Here is a 26980-nt window from a genome sequence, read left to right as displayed (position 1 = left end):
TCACGCCCCAGCTGCGTGTCCAGAGCTCTTCCCTTCATGGGACATGTGGTTCGAAAACATCCTCTTGTCTGCGGCTTGACTTTTCAGAGGCTGTTGCAGGACAAATGGTTTTAATTTTCAGGAATTCCAAGTAATCCAATTTCCCTTTTACGGACTGTGCGTTGGGCGTCTAGTCTCAGTGCGATTTCCTAGCCAGCTGGAGATCTGAGGATCTTCTCCTGTTGTGCTTCTGGAAGTCTTATACTTGTATGTTTACGTGCAAGGCTGTGAGCTGTTTTCAGCAAATTTTTGTAGAAAGTGTGAGACCCTGGTCAAAATTTCCTTTTTTGTTGACCTGTGGAAGCCAGAAACTGAATTTCTCAACGTTTCCCTCCTTGAACCAGAAGTCTGCTTTTATGTATTTATTCCAGTGTTCATAGGGACCAGTGACTGCCCCTCCCTGTGAGGCCCCGGGCACCTGCACTCCTGGGGCTCACCCCGCAGGCCTGCCCCAGCCACGCTCTGACCACTTCTGGAAGCTGCCTCAGGACTGTGGCATCCACATCAGCCCCCAGAGCGGCTGGGAGCCACCAGGGACGGAGGCAGGCACGGCCCCTGAGGCTGGGGGTCGGGGGCTGCATGGCCCAGTCTCCATGGCCACAGTCCGCAGGCCACACTAGTGCAGACCCCTTCCTGGCAGTGATTGCGTACCGCGCCCCTGGCACCGCCCTGGGGGCAGGAACAATTGCCCGGCTTGTTGTCTCAGGCACACAAAAGTTCGCTTTCACAAGCCCTACAAGACCGGGTCTGTGCCCGCCTGGCGCCAGAGGGAACAGGCCCAGGGCCCAGCTGGGGAAGATGCTGCTCTGGCCCACGCACCCCCGCAGCGGGCAGCACGGACCAGAGCCCACCCTCCAAGGAGGGGTGCCCCACCCCTGCCCCGGCCCAGGGCTTCCTGGAGGGGCCGGAGTTCTAAGCAGCACAGGGAGTGCTTGACCCTAGTCTTCAAGATGGACACGAGCCTCGGCTCCACTCCCAGCCAGGCCTCCGTATGAGCCTCCTCCAGCTGCTGTAACAAAACGCCAGACCCAGGGGCTTGAGCAGCTGCCTTCCTTCTGTGGCTCCCGCTGGCCGCCGCCCATGCAGGAACCAGTCTCTGAGGAAGGTGGGAGGATGCTGGTTGGCAATGGCCAGCCAGGCCCAGCCTTGCAGACAGGGCTGCGGGAGGGCCAGGGGGCAGCGGCCACCTGTCTCTGGCCTCAAGCTTCTCATCCGTAAAATGAGACCTCAGAGTGAACTGACACCCCTGTCAGAGGTGCCCAGGGACCCTGGCACAGCTCAGCACTCCACTTCTCATTGGGCGTCTGGCCACCAACAGGCCTGGCAGTGGCCAGCATGACCCAGCGGCAAGAGCCCTGCCCTTAGGACTGCCCCCAGGTTCTGTGACGTCCTGCCTCCCTGCAAGTGCGACCTTGTCTAATGAACAGCTATGCTTCAAAGTGACTTTCTGGGACAAGGTCCTAAAAGGCCCCGCCGCTGCCGCCTCACTCCCTTGGGTCACTCGCTGGGGGAAGCCAAACGCCACGTTGTGGAGAAGCCCAGGTGGCCCTGGGAGTGCTCCTGTGTCAGAACAGAGCCCTGCACACGGCCTGCCCTGCACACAGAGACAGCCACACTGGAGGTGTGCGATGTTTGGGGCTACAGAATTTCGGATTTGTTATGTGGCAGAACATAACAGAGGCTCCAGCCCCCCTTCCCGGTTCTGACTCTGACACCCACCTCCCTGCCCATGGTCTTCCCCTAGTCTTTCTCCCAACCCCAGCCCAACATGCCAACAGATTCCCACAGGGTCAGGCGCCTGGGCCCCCTCCGTCCGGGACGCTGACTGCAAACCAGGATCTTCCGTGCTAAGCCACAGGACCTGAAATGAAGCACGTTGGCAGATTTCTAGTGGACTTAGAAGGGTCACTGTATGTATACATGTGACTTTAGCAGAAGCCATCAAGGAGAGTGCTGAGGCCTCTCTGACGAAGACGGAACGTGTTGGGGACTGCAGGTGAAGGCCACACATGTCCGGCTGATTCTTACATTTGCTTTGTTGTCAGCTCAGGAAAGTCTGCATTCACGCAGATAGGATCAGAGGGGGCCGTTGGCAGGCTCTGCAGCGCCCAGGAGGAGCCACCCCCAGGTCTGCAGACCCTGGGCGTGAGCGAGGCAGCACTTCACTCGAGGCTATGCTGGCCAGACAGGCAGCCGCCAGCAACGTGCAGCCATCGCTGGGCACAGGAAACCAGCACAGGGAGAGGCGCTGCATGAGGACACGCACACCAACGCCAAGGACGCCGTTCCCAGAAAACACAGCGTCTCTTATCAGCCATATCCTATACTGAAAACATGCTCAAATGACAATATTTTGAACATATGGAGTTAAATAAAGTATCATATTGTTATTATTATTTTTAAGTAGGCTCCATGCCCGGGATAGAGCCCAGTGTGGGGCTTGAACCCACGACTCTGAGATCAAGACCTGAGCTAAGATCATGAGTCGGATGCATAACTAACTGAGCCACCAGGCGCCCCTAAATAAAACACATTATAATGAACTTCTTTATAGAGACAGGAAGCAGATGGTGGGGCTGGGGGAGCGGGGAGGGGTCTGTGTGTGACAGGGACAGAGTCTACGTGAGGAGGATGGAATGTTCTGGAATGGACAGTGGTGGTGGTCACGAATGTGCTCAATGACACTGGACCCGTATATTTAAAAATGGTTAAAATGCTAGATTCTACGTTATGTCTATTTCAGCGCAGGAACCTCAATCTCACCTGCTTCTCTTATTCCTGTTTTTGCAGAGGTAGGAGAACACTTAAAATGGCATACTGGGCTCACATTACATTTCTATCATGCGGTGCTTTGAAGTGCGAAGTCTTTTATTATTCAAATAGATATTTCCATAAGAAATTTGAGCAAAGAATGTGTTGAATTCCTAAGACACAGCAGAGAGACAGTTTGAAGACCCCCACCAGTCCCTGGCCGCCACCCCTCCCTGTGACTCGCAGCTTCCTGCATTGTGATCTGAGCATCCTGGACCACATGGCCTGGATAGCTGGTAGCCAGGCGGCCACGTGGTCCCTAGGAGGAGCCCAGAAACCTCAGGTGGCCCGCTCCTGTGGTCCTTCGGGAAGCTGCTGAGGTGGTGGGACTCAAGAACAGGCCAGCCAGCCCAGCATGAGGGTCCAGGGAAGACCACGCGCTCTAGTGTGTAGTGTGCCTTCCTGAGTCCGCTCCTCCAGCCAGACCTTGGGCAGACAGGGGTCTCATGACAATCCCCGAGGGATCGCGGCTCAGGGCTAAGAGCCACACCTCTTACCCCACGTCCTCTGCATGCAGAGACCCTTCTCCAGCCATTGACTCTTACCAGCCTAGGGGACCCTTCAGGATTCGGCCCATCCTAGACTCACCAATCACTGCCCAGCCCAACAGCAGTGACCTTGCTGGTGTCATTCCTTGTTCTGGAATCCCCTCACAGCCAGAGCAGGGCAGGCCGACCTGCATGGGGCTGGCGTCCTTGTTCTTGGCTTGGTGGTAGCTTTCCCAAGGAGCCTGGCCCCTGTCCAGCCATGAGAAAAGGAGCTTGGCTGGTGCCCTTCCTGCTCCATTGGGCCCTTCCCAACCCCACAACAAGGCTGGCACCTGGACCCACTGCTGGGTCCCAGAGAGATAAGGCTGCAGGTACACTGCTATTTGGATCAGGGTTGAAGTGTGCCTGTTGGCCTGGGAGGGGCCGCTGGGGTGGGGTTGGGGTTGGGGGGGCTCCACCCAGAACCATGGCTTCCAAAATCTGGACGTGAGACCTGAGTCGTGGGGACTCCCTGTCGTCACCCCCTTCCCCCGGCTTAGAAACTCAGGCTCATCCAAAGCACCTGAGGTGGGCAAGGGGCCTGTTTCCTTCCTTGTGGTACCCCACAGCAAGCTCTCAATATGGTGATGGAGAGCAGAGACACCCAAGCTTACAGAAGGGACAAGCCCACTGTCTGCTGACGGGCAGGTGGATAAACATGATGTGGTCCATGCAGTGGACATCACTCGGCCCTGAAACAGGATGGAGCCCTGCCACCTGCCACCTGGGGGACGCTCCCTGGGGACAGGAGGCCAAGTGACACAAGCCAGATGCAGAAGGACTCTCGAGGGGACCCCACACATAGGAGGACCCAGTGTCATCAGACTCACAGACACAGAGAGTAGACGGCAATGCCGGAGCTGGGGGAGCAGGTGGGGCCACTGTGTCACAGGGACAGTGGGGAGGATGGCAGGCACAGCAGCGGGAATGTGCTCAACACCCCTGAATTATGCACTGAAATTGGTTAAAATGGTCAATTTTATGTTATGTGTATTTTACCACAATAAAAACAAAAGAAAAACCCTCATCTGTTAAGGATTTCAGACCAAAACCCCAAGTCAGGAGGAGGTACTTCATTGCACATTTAATAGTACATGCAGCATTGAGAACATCGCAATAAACAGGGCAGGCTCACGCATCACAGAAAGTCCGCGGGCAGAGGCAGGGCTGGCAGCCCCCCGGGAGGGCACAGGGAGGGCAAAATCAGGGTAACTGCGCCATCTCATTTGTACTTCAGACTCCAGAAACCACCCCGAGGCTCTACACTGCCCCCAGGCCTCTCTTGCTTTCGAGGACTTGGCCAGAAAATACATCTAAGGGGTCATGGACTTCGGGGTGTGGGGCCTGGGGCTGTTTGGTTGATATTTGTCCTGCATCAGGAGGGTGAGGCCTCAGCGCGTCTCCCGGGGCAAGAGCACGTGTCCAGCGGAGCATCCGCTTGACAACTCAGAAAGGGGCTCTGGCTCTCACAACTTGACCCAGAACGTGTCTAGACAACCCCTCCCCTCCATCAGAAGATCTCCAAGAAGCGCTTTGCAAAGCAGTGGAAGAGCAGACACGATCCTGGCCCCCACCCGACTCCAGGAGAACGGTGCTGCCCAGGTCATGGAGTCCCCAGCTCCCGCCGTGCCTTCCGCAGCGAAGGCCAGGACATGCCACTTGACCACGTTCTTCCTCTAAGGGTTCCTGTGAGCCTGGGCCTGGGCGGGGCAGGGCTCTCGTGCAGTCAGATGAGGCCTCCTCCTCTATGAGGGAGGAGCTGCCTTCCATCACCACAGGCTTTCACACCTGGCATCCCTGGGGAGACCCTCAGGAGCAGGGACCCTTACAATCTCTTACCCTGGAAGCCAGGGGTCCTTGCGGGACACCCCCCCCCAGAGGTCACCACTCCACACTCGGGACTGTAGACCTGGTGACATGATGCTCAGGGCCCCAGGGCATGCGGACAACTGCATGGACTGACCTGGCTGACCCAGCCCACTCTGGGCATCCTGAACTCACAGCTGGCCCCTTGGCCACTGGGGGCAAGCTGGCTCCTGTGCCCCCAGAGACTCGGGTCTCAGAAGATGAGCCCACAAACGAGAAGGGGGCACATGGGAAGGGGCGCCAGCATCTCCTCAGCCTGGGGGTCTTGGGGGAACCTTTGCTTTTGAAATGCACAGGGTGATTGTTTTATTCCAAACACGAGTCTGGGGGTTGGCCCTGCACTGCCGGGGTGCCCGCCTCCCCGCGGCCTGCGGACACAGACAAGCACGCCACCACATGGACGCAGGGCCGCGGGGCTGCAGGGCTCACACGGTGAGGGAGATGAAGCTGTTGTAGCGCTGGATGTTCCTCTTGAGGATCTCAGAGCAGGGGCCCAGCACGCGCTCGAAGCGGGGCCGGTCCAGCTTGACGCATTTGAGCGGCCCCCGGGCCACCACGGTGGCCGCCCGGGGCCGGTTCAGCAGCAGCGCGATCTCCCCTGGGGGGTGAGAGGGTGGTCAGGGGCCCGGGCCCCAGGACGGCCCAGATCACTCATTGGAATCCAACAAATACCTGTTTACTTTGAGTATATCCCGTGGAGTATGAGGTACTCTTAGGCCAACATGGGGCTCCCATCGGTCTGCATTTCAAACTCATTGGGGCATTGCTGTGCAGTGTTGCGACTCATGGTATGCAGCCCGGACCTCCCACAGGACACATCCATGGAGAGGGTGCCCGGACCTGCCCCCCACCCCACCTCAGGGCCCTTCCAGGGACCTCCCAGTGAGACACACACCATGTGAGGGCGGGGACTCCAGACTCACCGAAGTAGTCGGAGGGCCCCAGGCGCCCCACCTCCATGTACTCCTCGTTGGGGGACCGGCGCTGGAGGACGGAGGCTGTGCCCTGCAGATGCCAAGGGGACACATGAGGGTCAGTGGCTGGGGGGGCACAGCCTGAGGTTACCCAGCAGGGGGTCACAGGTGAGGGTGTCACACCCAGCAGGGGGTGACAGGTAAGAAGTCAGAGGTGAGGAGACACAGGTGAGGAGGTCACAAGGAAGGGCCACAAGTGAGAGATCACCCAGCAGGGGGGCATGCCCAAATCCCCCTCCCACCAGCCTCCATCCATGTGCTTGCCTTCTAAGACGAATTCAGGGTTCTCTTCCTCTGAGACAGAAGGGTGTGGGGTCAGAATTACACTGGGGTCTGGCTGAGGGTTGAGGCGACCACAGGTCACACAGTGGGGAGAATCCTGGAGAGAACTGAGCTGACCTTGGGCTAGCTCTCAAGGTCGTGGTGCTCCAATGGGATGGGTGTGGCCTCAGGTCACATACCCAGTGAGCAGTGTGGCTCCCTCCCGACCCCCAAACGGGGTGCCTACAGACGCCGCCGGCTCAATGATTAACACAAGCCTTGGCGGCCAGCACGGGGCACATGAAATGCATTACATGCTGAAGTCTCTGGGTCTGGTGGGGCCTGCAGCCTCATCCTAGGCAGGAACGGCTGCATCTCTGGCGTTGGGTGGGCTCTGACCCCAAGGCTCCCCTCACCTGCCAAGCTAGTCCCTTGTTTGGGGGAACCGGGCACCAGCCTTGTCCACACCTTCCTATTTTACACCTGTTGGCGGGCTGGTGCCACTGTGGAGACTAAAAGGGAGGCTTTATAAACCGCATGGAGCACTCAGTCTGTGCTCCACACTGGCCCTGCACGCGGGTATCAATAAATGGTGTCCCTCCCACAACTGAGCCCTGTATGGCCAGGCTCAATGGCGTGCTAAATAACGGAGCTGCTGCGAGGGGCCCCCAGCTTCTTCACCGCTGCCAAGGGGGCTTAAGCCCAGGGAGGTCATGGGCCCTCGCACCCCCTGCTGCCCTCAGCCACGAGGGCGTGTCCACAGCCCTGCAGCCCAGCACCCTGATGCCTTGCAGCACGAACAAACGTGATCTTGTTCCAAGGCGGGCTCAGTTCACCGGCTCACAATTGCTGGCTGGGCTGTGTGCAGGTTAATGAGTAACTCCCGCCTCACCACAGTCTGGGGGAGACACTGTGAGAAGACCCCACCGGTGCCGCCAAGCCTGGGATCTCTGGGCACCAATCAGCAGTCCCTCCACATGGACTGCCTGTGCTCACCCCCGATCCAGCAATGGGGCCACTCAGCTCGTGGGCGTCTGGGGTGTTTATGAAGCCAGCTGATGGATGGCAGCAGACATCTAAACAGTCAAGCGACGCCGCCACCACCCAGGAGTCGTGGCTGGCGGCGGGCCTGGACAACACGTGCTCCCTCTCTGAGCCTCTAGGAGGCACAGAGTCCTGGATCCCATGGCCCATGCTGGGGGTGACAGCTGAGGGTGACATGCGGGCTCTAATGTCATCAGCCTCAATCTTCCTGAAGCAAGACTTTGTGCAGATCACCCGGATGCCACATGCAGTTGCTGCCACCATGAGAGCCTGTGCCCCCTGTGCCCAAGGCTGCAGTGACAGGCATTATTTTTCTCAACACCCTGTTGTGCCGACCTAATTCTCTTTCACATTTATGTCTTTTAACTTGTGATGCACATAATCAACATGACTTTCATTCCCGTTTTAGAGAATTTTGTTTTAAATTGGGATCATTTTCCTCTTCCAAAACCCCAGGGATGGAACTGGAGGCCTCTGGTTTACAGAATTACTCAGTGACACTCCAGGCCTACAGTGTCCCTTCAAATGTTTTGAACCCCCAACACTGACAAACCCGAGTGGAGGGGTCTGAGGTTACTGGGGTCATCTGTCATGCTGTGGAACCAGAAGACTGGCAGTAAAGCCTGGGGGCTGGCTGATTCAGCTGTCTGGACATGGGTCTGGGGCTCCTTCCTGCTTCCTGCTCTGGCAGTCTCAGTCCGTCCTGGTGGCATAGTAGCTGCCATGGTTCCAGGAGTCACCAAATGTCTCTCTATGCTGTCTGCAGGAAGAGAATCACTTCTTCCTCCTACAGCTTTCCCATCAGCAGGAAAACCTTCTGGAAGCTCCTGGCAACCTTCTTTCACACTGCATTGACCCAAGCAGGTCAGACGCTCACCGAGCCACTGCTGAGGGGGTGGGTGCCAATGGGAATGGGCTCCAGCTGGGCCAGCATGGGATGAGACCACCATCCACCATGTGCCTGGTACCATTTCCTTTCTGGTGGCGCACAGAGCAACAGTCGCCTGAGATGAGACAGGCCGTGACCACCGACACAGGGAAGCACACGCAGTCTGCCCACATGCCCTTGGAGGATGTGTGTGCTCCTGCATGCAGGTGCATCCCTGTCCCAGCCAGATGGCAGCAAGGCTTGGGGCACATAACCTCCGCATAGGGAGAGCCCTCGGCAAACACACGGTAGGGGATAGCGCCGTCTGTTGGGGCCGAGGCCCCAGGCCTCCGGTCCAGCGCAGGCCTGACACTGGAGGGTTCGGACTTCTACCCAGCACAGCGCGGTTCCCACGACACGACACACAACCTGGTCCTGGCATTAACCCTCCCGTCCGAGGCCCACTTCCCAGACTGCCGCGAGGGCAGCACAGACACTCTTGAGAAGCTGCGAGCAGGAATGTTCTGGGCTGGAAAAACACACTTGCCAAAACTCTAGATCATATTCCCCAGATTTCTTAGTGATTCTAACCCTGGTCTGAAAACAAATCAGGCCACCCAGCACACGGACTGGGAGGATGCAGGAGAAAAGCGTTAGCACCGGAGTCAGTGGGTGAGGACCCGCTGTGTGTTTTTTTGATTTTTAAAAATCTTCTTTGAAATCAAAACCACAGCAGACAGGTATGACCTCCATAAGAAAGAACCAGTCGAGGTGGCAGCAGAGAGCACACCTCAAAATGTCCCCACGGGCCAGCCTAAAACATTGGGCTCAAAGGTCCCCAACAGTCAGCTGGGTGGGCTGGGCACTGGGAGGAGCACGCCTAGCCCGAAGCCCCTCCTCCGGCCGTGGCTGGCTGTGGCAGCAGGGACCCTCACCACATCCCCTCTGATTCACACTAATGGGCGTGCCTTCCCGCACCCAGTGCCTGCAGAGCGACTCCCTGGGCCGGGCCACCCTCTTAGAACCCCACCCTGGCGGAATGACAGGTGTCATCCAGTTTAGTTGGTACTGCGGGCTGGTGGTGGTCCCCCCAGTGCCTGCTGGGCCTCGATGGCACCAGGGAAGGGGGGAGGGATGCGCAGACGCTCAGCAGGGACAGGAGTCCACCAGACCCTCTATGTGCCCCTGGACAACTGAGCGCCCTCAGGCAGATGTTGGAAAGCCCTATGAGGTCAGAGTTGCTGGACCCCAGCTTCACGCTGTGCCAGCCACAGGAGGGCCCTTCGCTTCCTGAGACTCAGCCTCCTCTTCCGCAAAATGGGAATGCCACGTACCAGCATCTTCACTTCAGAAAGAGGTGCATGCGCGGCAAGTGGGACAGGCAGTCATGATGGCAGCAGACACTTGAGTAAATGGAACAAACACTCATCCTCGTGGCCACAGAGTTCATGGAACTCCTGGAAACCCACAAACCTCTGTGCACACTGTTCCCTGTGTGCTTCTGGACTTGAGCAGAAGCAGAGCGCTAGCCGTGTGTGCACGTGCACACACACAGGAGTACACCAGCCCATGGGTGTGGACATCCCGGCAGCTCTGTGGCTCCTCCTGCATAGATAAGGGCTGCATGGATGGTCTCAGGGTTTCTGAAGAAGCAATCATCATCACAGACCAACAGCGTGCCCTGCGTCGGGCCTGTCCAGCTCCTCCTCTGTCCCTTCTGCCCCAGCGCAGATCCACCTCCCTACAGCACGGCTGGAAGACTTGGAGCGAGGGCACCACGTGCTTGGTGGCTGCACACATGTCCTGGCCCATGTGTGTGCTGGCGTTCAAAAGATCCTCTGAGAGGCCGGGCCCCAGAGCCAGGTAGCACCGAGTGTGACATCCCACAGGCCCTGCTTGGGGAGGGTTCTTTCCCCAAACCCGGTGAGTATCTCATTCCCCCTGAAGCCAGCATATCCAACAGGAGCACAGCCACTTTCCTGTGGATTAGGGAGAGCAGAGGCAGGCAGCGGCGGGCAGAGGCGGGCAGAGGTGGCATCTGGGAGACATGACCTTGAGTGGAAGGACAGAGGGGTAGGCAGGTCACAGGCTATGGCTCTGTTCCTTCAGGCTCTGATTCCAACACCCAGTTCTTCCCTGACACCCATGCACCCAAGGCTTCCGCAGGCTCAGAGGAACCAGGGCATCGTGACCACACAGGCCCTGCTGCAAGCCAGGGCAGAAGAGAAGTGCCAGCACCAAGGGTTCCTTCCAGGTGGGGGTGTCATTCCAAGCACCCCAGTAATGACCCCGGGTGCTTCCAACTCGGCAGAGTCCAAGCCCAGCAGCCACCCACCCTGTCCCCAGGCACCTCAGTCTGCAGGCTCCCTGTGCCATTGGATGGGGTCCACCTCAAAACCTCCAGAGGTGGCGGGTCAGCATGCCTAGACCACCCCCCTGTTGTTCATCCTCCGTACTGAGGTTTCTGTCCCTCCCACATCACAGCCAGAGCCTGGGTCTGTGGGCTCCTCTCACCTGCTCCATCTCTGCCCCCGTGCATGCATGGTCCCTTTATAGGGCTCTCTGTCACCTGCCCCAGCTGCACCCCATGGCACTCCAGGCTCTTTTGAAGATGGGGCCCGGCCCCCAGCCTGCACGTGCACAGGCCTTCCCAGGTGATGCCAGGCCCTCTTAGCACGCCACCTTGTACAACATCACCTCCCAGCTGCGTCTCCCTCATTTAGCAGTAGGTGTGGAGCTTCTTCCCCACACACCAATTCCTGGGGGAGATGCCAGAGCCCATCCGTCTCGGCAACAACCCACCTGTCCCAGACCCCCAGTGCCCTATGGTCCCCGGAGGACCCTGATCCAGATGGACAGGAGCATCTGTCCCATCCCATGCCGGCCTTGCCCCTTAAGGCAGCGGCGCCCGTGTGAGGTCGGGCTGCATGATCCCCGGATCCCTGTCTGTAGGGGACACCTAGCGCTCCCTTCCAGGTAAGCAGGATGAGCCTGAGGACTCTCCAAGCATGAACAGCCCCTGCCAGGTCCCACTCAGAAGGTTTCAAACAGCCCCACCAAGGGTCTCCTGCCAGCTGCTCCAGCCCCTGTATTGTGCATGAGCATGGGCACCTGCCAGTTATGTTTGAAATGCTAGCACCAGAAGGCCAGACCAGAGGCCCAGACCCCCGTCCATGGATCCCAGCAGCTTCCACCATTCCAATGGCCCCTCTCCTGCATCCCCACTCTATGCAGGGTTCTGACCTGGGTGCTGCCTGCAAGGCCCCTGCTCTCCACTGTACACACTGGTCTCCCCACCCTCAAATCACCCCGAGCTCCCTAGATGCCTCAGACATGTACCCCAACACAGGTGTGGCCCCTCCCCACACTGTCCCCCCAGACAGAGGGGCCCATGATGGCGTGCACACAGGCCCATCTGCATCTATCTCATGCCCCTTCATGCCCTCCGGGGCTCCTCTGCTTTCTGCACCCTGCAGGGAACACTGTATCCCAAACAACTTAGGACTATCTCTCTATAGCTTGATGCTCTCCCACACCTCTGAGAAAGGCCACGTCCTGACCGTCAGCACTTTCTCCCCACCATGCCCCAGCCAAGGTGACAGGCCTCTGAGCCTTTGCACACACTGTTCCCATCTGCCTGGAGGCTGTTCGCAGAGCCTCTCCCTGCAGAACTGTATTTACTCCCCAAGGTGTGAGTGGAGGCCTCTCCAAACTGTACAGGTTGGGAGACATGGGACAGGGCAGGGCGTGGCACCTGGCACGTCCTTCTAGAATGAGCATATGGAAGTGGAGCCCAGGCCCATCCTGGCTGCTCTGAGGAGGATGTCCACTGGAGCCTTGGCTGCCGTGTGTACCTGCCCAGATGCCTTCCTGGGCTTCTGCCCGAGGAGGGAGTGCTTGCCTTCATCACTGAAGAGGGGTGAGTCTAATCCCAGGCCTTCTTTTACTCCATTACGGTTTTGCCAGAGGTGGGAGAGAGGCAGGAGCTTGCTGACCCAGGGGTATTCCTGCAGGGACTCTGGACAGCATGGGTGAGGCTGGGCTGTGGGGGGCGGGCAGCTCCACCACCAGCAGCTCATCTGGAAGCTCGGCTGCTTCCAGGGACTCAACCCTTAGACCCAAAGGAAGGTGGGTGACAGCTGCCGGGGACTGCAGAGTTGGGCCCAAGGCAACGCTCATCATCCTTCACCTGGGGCAAGCCTCAAGCCCAGAGAGGCTGCTAAGACACACAAGATGGGTCAGGAAGGTCAGAAGCGTGGCCCCAGCCCAAGTCCCTGAGCAAGAAGCAGAATTAACCAGTTTTTATCTCTCCTAATCACTGGTCACTGTGAGGAACTCTACTGGGGCCATCAGGACAATGGGGAAGCAGGGGGGTGGGTTTCTGGGGGCCTGGAGTCATGGAGCTGGCCTGGGCCACTGTAGGCACCATGAGGCTGGGACTTCTAACCTGGCCGGCGGCAGAGCTGGCAGCTCAGACACTGCTTCTCCTGGCCCGTTTCCCCCCAGGCTCTGGCCAGGCTCCAAGGAAGCATGGGTGTGAGCATCATTGGGAGGCTAATGGTGTCCTGGACTGAGAGGAGGATGGTCACTATCTCAGGGACTTATTGGGACACAGAGTGAGCGCAGGAAGTATTGCCAGACTCCATCAGCACCACTGTTAGCAGATTATAAAGGGGGCTGGTTGGACAGACATGTGGTCTACCCGATGGAGCGTCCCTCCATCTCAGAAAGGAAGGAAGGACACCTGCCACTGCAGGGACACGCTGAGGACATGAGGTCAAGTGACATAAGTCAGACGTAGAAGGATACAAGGTCCCGGTGTTGTCAGACTCACAGACAGAGAGTAAATGGCAGGGCTGGGGCCAGGGGTGCAGGTGGGGTCAGTGTGTCATGGGGACAGAATGTTCTGGAGCCAGATGGGGGGGGACGCTGGCCCAGCAGCAGGAATGTGCTCAGTGCCCCTCAACTGGATGCTGAGAAATGGTCAACATAGCAAGTTGTATATTATATGTATTTTTCCACAATATAGAAAAATAGAGATTGTTTCAAAGAGGGCCCTGTCCCTGAATCCTGACTGATCCCCTGCCTGGACTTCAGCTCTCCTGTCCCTGCACAGTTGGGGTCACGCTCTGGGCTCCTCATGTGGCCTTCTGTCCTCCCCACACTCCTCCACCCTCTGTCTCAAGTGGCTCAAGTGGCTCACAAGGGCTCGTCACAAGCATGACGCTCCCTGGGAAGTGGCCCCACCCAAGGGACACTGGGAACACCCCTCTTGCAGCCCACTGCTGGTGCCTGGACTTCCAGTGGGGCACAGCCTGCAAGCCTTGAGTCCCTGGGTGGGGGGGTCCTGGCTCCAAAGTGGGGACTCAACAGCCCCCAAAACTGACTTGTCCAGAACGGTGCATCTGTTAGGGTTTCCCTGAAATACCCATCTTTGCTGCTGTGGTCTGTGTGCTGCTCAGCACTCCTCCCACGGGGTCGTGGCCAGCAAACACACTTCAGGCCTGCGGGTGGAGGCCCCAAGGGCTCCTATGGGCTCTCTGTGGGGGGTGCTGTCTCCATCTAGGGCAAACACCCCCCAGACTCTTCACTTTTCTTATGCTGACAACAAAAGTCAGGAAGAAGCCATCAAGGAGAAGACACATGAGCTGCCGTGGGGATGGAGGTGGGGGTACAATGCTTTTCTAAAGACCCTTCTGTGTCACTGGCCTTATTCCAGCAAGTGACACTTTGTTGCAGAATTTTTTAATTTAAAATTTTATTTTTATTTTTATTTTTTTAGGAAAGGCTTTCCTCTGAGCTCCAGCCTTGGCTGCTAGCTAGCCGACGTGCACGGCCTGTGATTTTTCGTCCACAGAACAGTCTGGGGGCAGCCAGCACCAAAGCCCCAAGTCACACTGAAGTGCACTTAATCCGCCTTTAAGCATGTGTGCCAAGGTCACTGCAGAGCCCAGAGTGCCTGGCCTGCCTGGGTCCTGCCCAAGGGGCTGCTGGGTGTGCAGGTGTGTCCCAGTGAGCAGGCCGTCAGGCAATGAGGCAGAAACACATCAGAGCCGCCCTGGGTGGAGTCCGGGAGCTCTGGGCATGGGAGCACCTGCTGGGGTCAGAGCGGCACAGTTGGGCACCCCAGAGGAACATCCAGGCACTGAGCAGGCACTGGCGTGGATCCTGTCATCATGGATCTGGTATTTGTCCAAAGGGCCAGGATGAAAACTCATGTCCATGCAAAAACCCAAGAAGGGAGTTTACGGCACGTTATCCACACACAACAAGCAAGATGCCCCTGAGCAGGAATGTTACCCTGCATTCTGTGCAGACAGTGGGCCATGATTCCATACACTGGGAACAGAGAGATCCCCTCAACGCTACACCGTGTGACCCCAAGGACCGGGCACCCTGGGAAAGGCAGAGCTGTGGACACAGGAGAAGAGGGGCAGCTGCCAGGGGCTCGGGGCAGAGGGATGAACTGGTGGGGACACAGGAGACTTTCAGGGCAGGGAACACTCTGTGTGACACTGTAGCGGTGGATGCTGGTCATCACACATTTGTCCAGGCCCACAGAACGTGTGCCCACCCAGAGAGACCCTCGCACAAACCATGTACTCTGGGCGATGACGACACGTCTGCCTGGGGTCATCAACTGTGACAAATGAGACAGTGGTCATGGGCAGCCCGTTGGGGGGAGCACAGGTTTATGGGAAATCTCGGCTCCCTCCCTCAATCCTGCTGTGAACCTAAAACTGCCCCCCAAAAATGAAGTCTTAAAAGTCAGAGAGCAAGAACCCATCTGAAAATTCTGCTGTCTCTCATTCTGGGGACCTGGACCAACAGCCAGCAAACACCTGTGACCTTGGGCTGCCCCCACCAGGATGCTGAGAGGGCACCGACCCAGGCAGGGCCCGGGTGCTCTGGAAGCGGCTTCTTCCAGTGCAGCCCAGAAGGAAAGTGGTCATCTTTCTGCTAGAGAAGTCTGAGCCCATCAGCCTCCTTCATTAGCCACCTGTGGCCTCTGCTTGGACATACGCCTGTGTCCATCATCTCCATCATCTCCCTGAGGACCCAACCCCAACCTGTCCATGCCCCAGCCTGGCACATCGCGAGGGCGCGGTGCGGCCAAGTCACAAACAACACAGCCAGCGAGGACTGAAGCCATCTCCTTCCTGCTCCCTGGGATCCTGGTGACACGTGCCCATCCACCCACCTGGTCCACGTGTCTGGGGGGCAAGCAGGGCAAGTCCCCGGCCAGAGGCGGCCTGGAGAGCAGAGGCTGTGCCTTCGCTTCAACACTGTGGACATTCACAGAATTAATCTGCTAAGAGAGCAGATAAACCAAATCTGGAGTTTCCATGGCAACGCCTCACAGCCGCCAGCCAGTGCAGGAGGGAGCAGGAAGCTCCCTGGTAGAATTTTACGGGAACCAGCTGCCCCCCACCCCGTCCCAGTCTTGGTAGGGTCCCTGCAGGCAGGCAGAGTGGGACCACATGGCGGAGTGCCGAGACCCACCCACGTCCTTGTCTGTTTTCCTGGAGAGCAGGAACCAGGAGGTAGATCCTGACCAGGCTCCAGAACAGCTGGGCAGCTACTCTGTCCTCTCTCCACCCCAACACCCTCTCCCTGGGGAGGCCTGCCCACAGTGGGTCCCACCCCATAGGCTGGGGCAGGTTCAGGCCCTGGGAAGACCCGAGTACTTTCTCCGTATCTGTCGCCCAGGCTTACATGGTAAGGATCTCTCATCCGCTGAGAATGTTTTTCAAGAGCTCTGGGGATTCAGTGTCAAGGGGGTTCAGACACAGCCGGTGTTTGCAGAGCTGGGAGACAGGGGCACCGCCTCCCCCAGGAAGGGCTCAGCTGAGCCCAGGGATTCTGCAGCTCTGCTCAGCCTTCTAGGCTGGGCTCCCGCCAGCCAGCAGGTGTTCATGACTCACTAAATGTCTGCGGGAGCCACTCCCCACACCTGTGCAGGAGCCACACCCGGGGAGCCAGCAGGGAGGATACACACAAGTAAGCAAACTCGATGACAATCGCCAGAGTGGAGCAGAGACTCAGCCAGGCAACGGTGTGAGGAGACTAGGGACCTGGCCCCACTTGTTGCTCTGAGCAAAGCAGGGAGGGCGGCACCAAGCCCACCAGCCATGCAGAGCCCCCCAGCCAGTGTCCTGCAGCTCCCCAGCACCTCCGAGCAGGTGCATCACTCAGGTTCCCTGGAGAAACAACCAATGGGATATGTGTGGACAGAGAGGTTCATGACACAGAATGTGCTCATACTACAGTGTGGATGGACCATGTCCAAAATCTGCAGGGCCAGCGGGCTGGCAGAGGGTGTCTCTTCTCAGGGGACCCCTCTCTTTTTTCTCTTAAGGAAAGCCTTCCACTGATCAGATGAGGCCCATCCACACCATGGAAGACCCTCTCCTTCACTCAGCATCAGCTGATGGCAATATTAATCCCATCTGAAAAATACCTTCATGGAAACATCTAGACTGGTGTTGAGCACACATCTGACATCTGGGGACCATGGCTTGGCCAAGTCGACCCGTAAAAATAACCCTCACCACAGGGACCCGAAGGGCCTGGGTCCCCTTCCCGTTGTCTCCATGGGATACTGCATGGTGGTATCCACGGGAATCCCAAGAACCAGGGATTAATGCGTTACAATGTGCACGTGTGGCGTCAGCCGACTGAAGCAAGGACAATGTAAACCAGAGAGGCCATGTGCCTGGACGCTTCCTGCAAGAGCCGTCCTCACTTCACTCCCCCTAAATGTGGCATGGGCATTTCTGCTCCTATGGAAACATCAGCCACCTACCAGTCAGCGGGGTCTCCAGAAGGATCTAACTAAGGGGACAGCGTCCAAGGGGAAACTGCTCACTTTACAAAACCTACAACTAGCACTATCTCCTCCTGCTTTGTTCTCTGGCATTCCCGATCGACTCCCGGGTTAGTCCACAGGCCCAGCTCCCCCGCCTGATGTGCCATCCAGACCATGGACCACCCAGGCAGCCTCCTGAGCCAGAGGCAACACCCCCAAGGGAAGGCGGCCTCCAGCCCCACCTGTGGTGCCACCAGGCAGCTTGCTGGACACCACGGGGGCACAGTGCTGGCGGGCCTGACCCGTGTGGCAGGTGTGCCTTCTGGCCGTGCAGCAAACAACAGAGAGCCTCTGATGCCTGTAAACCCTGGGGTCCCGCGTGACCTACCCAACTTGGTTGATCACAGAGAAAAAGGGGAAAAACTCCAGTTGCCAAGGAGACCACTTCAAATAAGTTTCTGGGAGCATCGGGTTACATTCCAGAGTCTCACACCCGTCAGCAGGAAGACCATCCTGCAAAGGTCCTAGTCCCCGGACAGAGCCGTAGCAGTCACTGTCACCCCATCACTCTCCCCTGGCACCCTCTCCTGGCCTGCCCCCTGTGTCCTCGGAGCTGTCCAAGAACGGACACCAACAGCTACCAAGGGATGAGCAGAAGCAATGCCCCCAGAGCCATCACAACACAAGGCAAGGCCCCTCCCCAGCATCATCTGAGGGCAGCTGAGGGAGAAGAAATACAGGTGTGAGGCTCAGGGAGCAACGCTCATTCTATTTCTTGTGCCCTAGACAAGAGCAAGGGATGCTTGGACCCTCTCACATGCCCACATGCACACGCACATGCACATATGCATGCACACTTGGGAGCAAGGAGCAGGACCCCAGCCAGCAGGGTGCATGGTGGATGCTGGCTGGCTGTGTGGCTTGGGGTGCAGGACCCACCCCCCACCAGGAAGGGATGCTGACCACTGACCCGACCCCCCTTGGGGGTGCCTGGCCACTCACACAACACCTGGCACATCCTGGGCTCGGGAAGCACCAGCCTGCATTATCAGGATTAGCACAGTAGGTAACCAACCACTCCTTTCCCTGGTGTCCTGTGAGGACTCCTCACCTATCTGTGCCTCTTGCACACATTCTTGGCTTTTTCTACCCATGGCCTTAGACCGGCTGGGAGGCAGCCTCGGTCCACAGCAAATAATGGACAGTTGTCTGGGCTGGCTGGAGTTACGCCCTCAGCTTGGAGACCACAAGCTCTGAGGCTGCGAACCTTGAAGGCTGCAGGGTCCACTAAGTGGGCTCTACGGCCGGGTGGGGCCTGGGGCTTAGAGAGCCCACCTCTCAGGTCTGCTGGTTCTGGCTAGGTAGGATGCAGGTCCAAGGTGGTCAGACACCAGAGTTTTAAAGGGAAGGAAGAAATCCAGATTGCTATGGGAAATATCTTGATTTTCAAATATTGACAACTAATTCAAATGTTAAAAAAAATACCATACAGGCTAATAGAAACACATCTCTGGGCCAAACTGGCCCTATGAGCACCAGCTTCTTATTAATGAATTAAAACCTAGAGCAGGAAAAGATCTGTGCTTTTAAGTTGGCATCACACCCTTCCCTTGGTCCACAGTCATCAGAGCTGCCGGAGGAGGGCCTCCACGCAGGCATCACTCATGGTGACAACTGAGGAGGATGGGTAGGCAGTCCCAGGGCTCAGGTATTAGATAGAGCCACTGCCTGTCCCCTCTCATGGGGCTTGGGGCCTGGCTGGGTCTGGCTGGGTGCTCTCACTTGGGGTCTCTGCTGATGCAGGTGGGTGGCAGCTGGGGCTGCAATGTGGACAGTGGGCTGGACATCCAAGGCGGGGCATCAAGTGGCTTCTGAACTCAGATCTCATGGCCCCACTGATCAGGTGAGCCATGTGGGCATCTCAGAGCACAGCCACTGGTGCCAGGAAGGAGGGCCCCAAGGATGAGCATCTGGAGCCCCCCACAACCAGCCTGGATGCCCCAGGCCAAGGCTGCTGTGCCCCACTGGTCTGCCAATTCGCCAAGGCCCTCCCACCTGCCCAGGAGTGCAGCAAGGACTCTGCGGTCCGCCACACCCAATGCAGATTCAGGGACTGGGGAAGGGGGTGGTTCTAACAAAGCAGTGGCTGAAGGGACCCCCTTTCCCCTCAGTGAGCCTCATGTTCTTTTTTTTTCTTTTAAGATTTTTTATTTTATTTATTCATAGAGATACAGAAAGAGAGAGGCAGAGACACAGGCAGAGGGAGAAGCAGGCTCCATGCAGGGAGCCTGACGTGGGGCTTGATCCCAGGTCTCCAGGATCATGCCCCGGGCTGCAGGCGGCACTAAACCGCTGCGCCACTGGGGCTGCCCCCAGCCTCATGTTCTTAACTGAAATGCCAGGCCCACACAGACCCAGGCAGGGTGTCACCCCAAGACCACAGGTGAGAGGTCTGGGGGCATGGGGGCACAGGGGTCCTCTGGGTCAGCCATGAGCCACTGCAGAGGGGATGTCACCCCACCAGCCCTTTGATTGACAGTAGCCATGGCTTTCTGCAGAGGCCCTCAGGCCCCCTGGCCATAGGCCCCAGCTCTCTTCCAGGATGCTCAGGAGGACCACATAAACTCTGAGGCAGAAGCCTCAGGAAAGTCGCCTCCAGGAACAGAGAGGGGAGCCTGGCCAGCCTTCCCCTGACAACCAGCTCCACATCACAGCACTTGTCCAGCCTGGGGTTTATTTGTCCGTCCTTCCTTTTTTTTTCCTCTTTTCAAGGAAATGTTAGCATTGAGTGGGCTCCTGCCCTCAGGACCTCAAGCTATGCCACCAAGACCACCTCCCTGTGCTGGGAACTCCTTCAGAAATATTTATGCAGCTTTCAGGGAGCTCAGGTTGGAGGCAGCCTCTTTTGCTCATGCACACGCACACACTGCCTGCCACCTGCAAGCATGGTCTATCCAGGGCACAGTGCTGGGATTGGGTGGGGAGGTGATCAGGTCCCCATAAGCACGCTCGCAGCACAACCTGGAACCTCCCTGGTGCCTCAGGTGCCCCCACAGACCCGCCTCAAGCAGGTGGCAGAGAGGAGGGACCCTGACACGCCCTCCTGGGGAGGCTTTGCAGGAGTCCAGACTAAAGTCGCAAACCAAATTTGTGTTTCGTGTTCATGGGATCTTATCTGTGTCACTCATGTTTTACGGGCCGCATGTCACCGAGGTGGATGAGCGCCGGCAGAGCAGGCTCCAAACCTCATGACCTGCATCGGCAACCTGGCAAATTCTCCTTATTTTAAACTAAGAAAGTGGATCCCGAGCACCAAGCTCTGTGTATCCATCAGCCCTGCAGAGACCCAGCAGTGATGGCCCGCTCCAGACAGCAAGGTGATGCTGCTGCTGCTCTGGGCCACCAGGCTACCACGCGGAGGGCTCCCTTTGTCCAGTGGCAAAATGCACAGCTGAAGAATGTGCTTTAATGAGCATGAATGTGAAATCCTTCCGCCCCTGAGCACCAGAGGAGGAGGAAGTGAGCCCAACAGACGGCAGCATACTTCTGGGCCTGCGTCATTGGGGCTGCCCACACGGCACGGCGGGCCCCCCATTCATTCCGGGCAGCGCCTGGGTGGAGGCTCACTCTGGGGGTCTCAGCCCAGCCCAGCCCCGGGGACAGGCAGCCACAGCAGCTGCTCGGCCCTGTCAGTGACAGGCTCGAGTGTGGCCGCCACGGATTACAGCCCCAGCCCCAGCTGTCGCTAGGCCTCGTAAAAGTGACTCATGCGTGTCCAGGCTGAGAACCTGGAACCATTTTTTAAAACTAAACTTTTAATTTGAGATCATTGTAGATTTGCACGTAGTTGTAAGAAACAGCGTGGAAAGATCCCATGTGCCCTAAATTTACGCATTTCCCCCAACAAAAACATGCCATAAAACTATAGGTGCCATGTGACACCCAGGGTTCCAGTGTGGGTTCAGACCTCTACTGAGCCTACACGTGTGTTCAGTGTAGCACCGTCCTCACATGGCACTGCATGCGTGGGCCTGGGGACCCGAACCATTTTCTAAGAGGAGACCTTTCTGATTCTCAAGGGCATGAGGACACATCAGCACTGGCCTGCAGCTGTTAGTGGGATGGAGAGTGGGAGGGTGGTGGGTTGGGGTCATGCACATGGAGCAGCAAGGGCGGGGCACCTTGTCCCCTACACCCCTGATTGGGCAGCACTCACCTCCGTGATGATGAAGAAATCGTCCCCGGGCTCTCCCTGGACCACGATCTTCTCTCCGTCCTCAAATTGCACAGGCTCCAGGGCGTCTGCCACAGTCAGGCGCTCCCATTTCTCCAGGGACTCTAGAGCGGGCGACAAGGAGACCGTCACCACACTGTGCACCCCCTGCTCTGCACCCCAATGCTTTCTCAGGAAGCACCGTGGGTCAGCCTTCGCTAGGACAGCAGTGAGTGAGACAGGGAGCAGATTTCCATGCTGGGAGGGCCTGGGCGGTTCACCAGTGAGTCAGGCGGGATGTATGGGGACAGGGTCTTAGATCGGGCTCTGTGCTCACACACGTTGTGGTTTAGCCGAGGTGCTGGGTGCTGGAAGTCGGGCCTGTGAACCCAGCATGAAAACGCTCCTGTCATCTTTAGTTGAAAGTTGCCTGTGTTCTTGCAAAAACACCATCATAGCTAAGCACTGGGAATACTACGCCGTTTAAAATATTTCAGAGTGGTTGGAGCAATTAGCTGTTCACTAGAATCACCATTCATCACGGCTCAACTGCAAATGCATTTATGTCACAGCAATGTGCATTGCACGCCTTCCATTATTTTAGGTCAAAATACTTAATTCCAATGCCACGCTCATCTTTACAGCTTGCAAATTATACATACCTTTCTGCCTCTCCCCATACCTTCCCTTCCTGTCACTGTCCATCCCTAACCCTCAGGAAGGAAAAGGAAAAAAAAACAATACGCTCCTTTGGAAGAAAACGATTGTCTGATTAACTATTTCTTTTTTGGCAGAAAAACCTTCCCTGGCCTATACTTATCAGATGCTACTTAAGTAGGTCAGCGGCTAAAAATACAGAGCAAAGCATTTATTTTAGAACTAGGTTAGGAGCGGGATTTCTCTGCTTTAAGACGCCTGCCAATGCTGTGCGTACAAAGGACGAGCTTTCGCAGAGCCGTCAGCATACGCGCCCCGCTGGCCCGCCAGGAAAGGTTTGCACGGCCAGCGTTGCTCAGGAACCGGAGCCAGTAGCATTCCCACACAGAACGAGTCCATGGTCACGGTGATGCCAGCCCGAGGGCCACATGGCCCGGGTCGGGGAAGGTCCATTCCCACCGTCCCATCAGCTGATTTCTCCATTACATCGGAAACGTGTAATACTCTGCAGTCTGAAGGTCAAGACACGCAGAGCTGTGTCCTCCAGTGGCAGAAATCTCAGGAGAACCAGCAGAAGACACAAGGGGAATGGCAGTCTTCTGGCCTCAGTTTTTGAACCGGATCCAGTCTCTGCGGCAACGCAGAACACACAAGCCCTGGGAGCCCTTTTGCAGCATTCAAGGTCTCAAGCCTTAGGTTTCTGGGAGCTGGCTGTCTACCCTAAAGGGAAGCAACAGGCCCCTTTCCTAAGAGGGATCTCAACATCGGACCAGACATGATTGCAGGAGGCAGCCAGCAGCCGCAGCCCGAGACCATGTGAGGTGCCAGACACAGAGCGCCGGGGTGGCTTCTGGGCTCATGCCTCCCTCAAGCCTGCCAGGTTCAGTGCCCGTCACAGGCCGACCCCAGTGTCCACGCACAGAAACCAGACCTCCAGGCCCCAAATGCACAACTGCCCCCCGCCATGCCCCTTCCTGCTGGCGGAGGGATGTGAGCTGAGGACAGGCTGGCAGAGCAAGACTTCCGTGCCTCCCCGCAGACCTCCCTCTGGAGGATTCTGTGCAGTCGGGGTGACTGACAGCGAAGGGATGAGTCTCGTGGCTGCTCTGCCCAATGGCCGCAGAGAAGCACTCACTGGCAATCCATTCATCGGGGGGAACAAAGCTTATGGACAGGTGTGACCAGAGCATGAAAAGGTGCTTAGTGGACAATAAAAGGAGGATGGATGTGGAAGGTGACCATGGGCCCCAGGGTCCTAGGCTTGGGGATTTCTCATGGGGTTAAAGTACCCCTCACATAGCTCCGTGGAACCCAGGGACCAGCTTGTGAGGCTGCCAATTTTTGTTTCTCCAAGAACGACGCTGGCCACAGAGTGCGGCGTCCCTTCATAAGATGTGTCCAGCCCAGGCACCTGCAAGAACAGACTCACAGGCACAAGGCCTCCACTGGAGTGACAAGAAGGTTCTGGAACCAGGGTGGGGTGATAGGGGCACTATACTGAGTACAGACGTCCTGACAGGAGAAATGGCTGGTGCGGAGAATGCTGCGTGATATGCTTTCACCCGCAGAGGAAGAGAAGAACCAGAACCTTCTCTCACCATCTCACAGGGTCTCTGCGAGGACATGGGGTTAAGCTGCTGCATGCACCCTGGCTAAGTGCTGAGGCCAGGGTCAGAGGCCCCATGGTGCCCTCCTTGCCAGGCCTACTTTACTGTTTTGGGTTAAATTACTAATATTCACTACAAAGAACTCAAGAAATACAGCAAAGTGTAAAAAATGTGAAAAACTGCCAAGTGCTACCCAGAAATAGCTGCTGCAACGTCACACAACCTGGCCGTGTCTCCAGTCAGAGACCTGAACAGAAAGACAAGCAGAAATACTCTTATACATATGACCCACCAGCTGTGTCACCTTTAATGTGAAGTCTTAAATTCTACTTTAGGAGCCAAGAGTAACTGAGTGTCTTTTTCAATGTAAGATACATTCTTTTCTAAAAGATTCTCTTTTAAAGGATCATGGAAAAAACACCGACTCAGTCGTCAGATTGAAGCATATGGAATGTCTGCCTTTTAGGTCAAAAAATGTAGAAAATGGGCCATTTCATGTGGCTTGACTCGACAGACACTGAATTTCAGGCAGCAGTGGCTCCGTTAGGATGAGCTGGCTCCTCCTGGCCTCACTATGGGTTTTGGGTTTTGCTCCCTGGTGTGGCCTGTGAAGGAGCGAACAACTGCATGCCACCCACCCTGATCGGGGTCTTCTGGAGCCCGCCTTGGGGGTGCTGGCCATCTGTGGACACCTCGGGCCTGGCTGAAGGGTGCCCTCCTCCCTGCTCCACTGTGGCCCTGCCCTGCCCTATGCCGTTCCAGCGTGTCACAGCCTCCATGCTCAATCTCATCCACTTTTCTTCATTTGGAGAAAAAGTTAATCAAAAAAGTAGTGTGAACAACATAACCAACATCTGTCCTGAATAAAATCATATGAATACTCTGTCATAATTGCTTTGGATCTACTTGTTAAGGGTTTGTTTATTTGTTTGTTTGTTTATTTATTTATTTATTTATTTATTTTTAATTCAAGCATAGTTGACCTTCAGGTCTGTTTTTTAGAGCGATGTGAAATTCCACTGGAAAATCAAAGGCCCCTTGACATCAAGCTCGGCCTGACTTCTCTTCTGCCCTGGAAGCCAAGGCCTCTAAAGACCTGGCAGGTGGTCTCACACCTTTCCTGTAAGACAGCCTCACGGATGCTACAGAGGGCTGAGGCCTCTGCTGCTTTCTGCTTCTGAGACCTGCACTAACCCTGAGCTCTGATCCATTGGTTTGACTGCATTCCCCCCACAGGACGGGGCAGACTTCACATTGTTTCCACTCCCCATCTTCAGGCCGCTGCTAGCTCACTGGATTTGTGTTCTTGATGAATCCTACACTGGATTTGTTTTCTGTTTCCTCGGACATGCTCTCCCTGCACCTGGGTTCTTTTCTGTGTGTCACTTGCTCTGAGTGTTCCTCTGTTGTTCTGGCACCTGGGGCTCGTCTGTTTGGCCGCCGTGGCTTCTCCCTCCACTTATCTAAGCTTGGTATGAGCTCAGGGTGGCGGCGTGGGAGGGGGCTTCCTCCTGCCCTTCCCTCCAATCTTCCACAGGAAGGGCAAGCAGTGAGTCCTCTCTTCCTCTCCAGATGGCAGGGACTGGGCAGAGGGAGAGCCCAGCTCCCAGCAGTGCTAAGGGTCAGCCCTGTGTCCCCAACAGCTCACACCACGCAGGCAGGTGACCTGGATTGCTGTGTCCTCATCCATGAGTGTCAGCCTTTGCTTCTTTTCCTTTCTCACTCCATTACATTCTTGGAAAAGGAGGATACCCTGCATTCACCTCTTTACCCAGCAGCCTGGCCTGGGGTTGCTACTGGGCGCTGCTGGTTTCCAACGGTTCTCAGGGGCTGGGCACTCAGCTGTCCCTCACCCTCCTAAGAGCGCCCCTCTAGAGGCTAGAGCTGCCCCATCCACAGGGGAAGTTGCCAGCCACCTGTCAAGTGCTCGACACAGACAGGGACCATTAGCTTCACTGCTGAAAGTTCTGCCAGACAAGGCTGGTCTGCATCAGCACCTGACCATCACATACGTTACAGCAACTTCAGAACACTTACAAAAATCTTGCTGGGAAAAATTTTGTTGATGCTCCTGAAAAGCAACTGAGATGTAGCCATCATATTTATCAGACCCCAGGACAAGAAAGGACAGAAATGCAGCAGGAAAAACCACACTTAGCAAAAAAAACAAAAAGGGTCAGCGAAGGCAGCTCAGCACAGTGTGCTACATTTACTGGAACACGAGATGGGCTTTCAGCTCAGAACTGATGGACATGGAGGAAGGGCTGGAGGGGATGCTGGTGGTGGAGGAACAGACACCCACAGCTTCTGGGATGAAAGTGCAAACACTTGAGCAGAGGGGTCATGGTGGCCTGGGGGAGCAGACACAGAGTTCTTGGGGTGTGTGTGCATATGTGTGTGAGCGTGTCTGTGTGGGTGCATACATGTGTATGAGTGTGCTTGTGTGGGTACATACATATGTGAGCATGCCCGTGGGGATACATACATGTGTGTGGGTATATACGTGTGTGAGCATGCCTGTCGGAGTGCATACATGTGCATACATGTGTAAGAGCATGCCTGTGAGGGTACATACGTGTACATGTCCCAAACTTGCACATCAACAAGAGCACTGAGCCTGCCAGGCATGCAGGGAATGTGGAAATGACTGGGGTCAACAGGCAAGACTCAGACGAGATTGGAGGAAGCCACATAGCACAGAGAGTCTCATACGGGGTTGGGGCCACTGACCCAGGATGGAGACCTTGCTGAGAAACTCCTCATACATCTTGCGCTTTCTCAGTGTGCTGCCCTGTTTGGAAAAAAAGGAGAAAACAGAGAAGAAGGTGGGTCTTCACGCCTGAATTGTTTCAGTATCTCCAAATTTCTCCAAATGACTCTCAACTCTTAAAAGGAAACCCTTTGAGGGGAGCCTGGGGGACTCTGGGTGAAGTGCCTGCCTTCAGCTCTGGGATCTCAGGGATCAAGCCCCTGCTCAGCAGGGAGTCTCCTTCTCCCTCTCCCTCTGCCTCTCCCCCTGTTCACTCGCTCTCTCTCAAATAAATAAATGAAATCTTCAGAAAAAAACTTTAAAAAAAGGAAACCCTTTGAGAATTCCATGTCTCAGAAGCCCCTGAGATTCCGCCCCACGTCTCCCCCACATCCAGGCAGCTGTACCTCCCCTTGCCAGCAACAGTGACCTCATCCAGGCTGGGCCAGTGACGGGTCCACACAGTGAGCACTCAATCCACCAGAGTCCCACACTGGGCTTTCCCTGTGCTGAGGGCAGGTATCCCCAAGATACAATGGTGAGGGGCCCTGACTG

At 56.5% G+C, this 26980-nt stretch overlaps 1 protein-coding gene across 6 annotated transcripts in view; it reads right to left on the bottom strand.

The window, feature by feature from the left end:
• Positions 1–4435: 4435 nt before the first annotated feature.
• The window catches only part of PRKAR1B (protein kinase cAMP-dependent type I regulatory subunit beta), a 113029-nt gene continuing 90484 nt past the window's right edge, over positions 4436–26980 (bottom strand). For all 6 annotated transcript variants that reach the window (XM_025415997.3, XM_025415995.3, XM_025415993.3 and 3 more), the window contains exons 8-11: positions 26407–26467; positions 21416–21537; positions 6167–6248; positions 4436–5841 (exon numbers count right to left, since the gene is read on the bottom strand). In XM_025415997.3, coding sequence (XP_025271782.3) covers positions 5669–5841; positions 6167–6248; positions 21416–21537; positions 26407–26467 — 438 coding nt within the window. In that variant the 3' untranslated portion in view covers positions 4436–5668. The remainder of the gene's footprint in view (positions 5842–6166; positions 6249–21415; positions 21538–26406; positions 26468–26980) is intronic.

Source organism: Canis lupus, chromosome 6 (assembly GCF_003254725.2).
Source record: "Canis lupus dingo isolate Sandy chromosome 6, ASM325472v2, whole genome shotgun sequence".
NCBI classification, from domain to species: Eukaryota; Metazoa; Chordata; class Mammalia; order Carnivora; family Canidae; genus Canis; species Canis lupus.
This window is presented reverse-complemented; position numbering and strand designations above follow the sequence as displayed.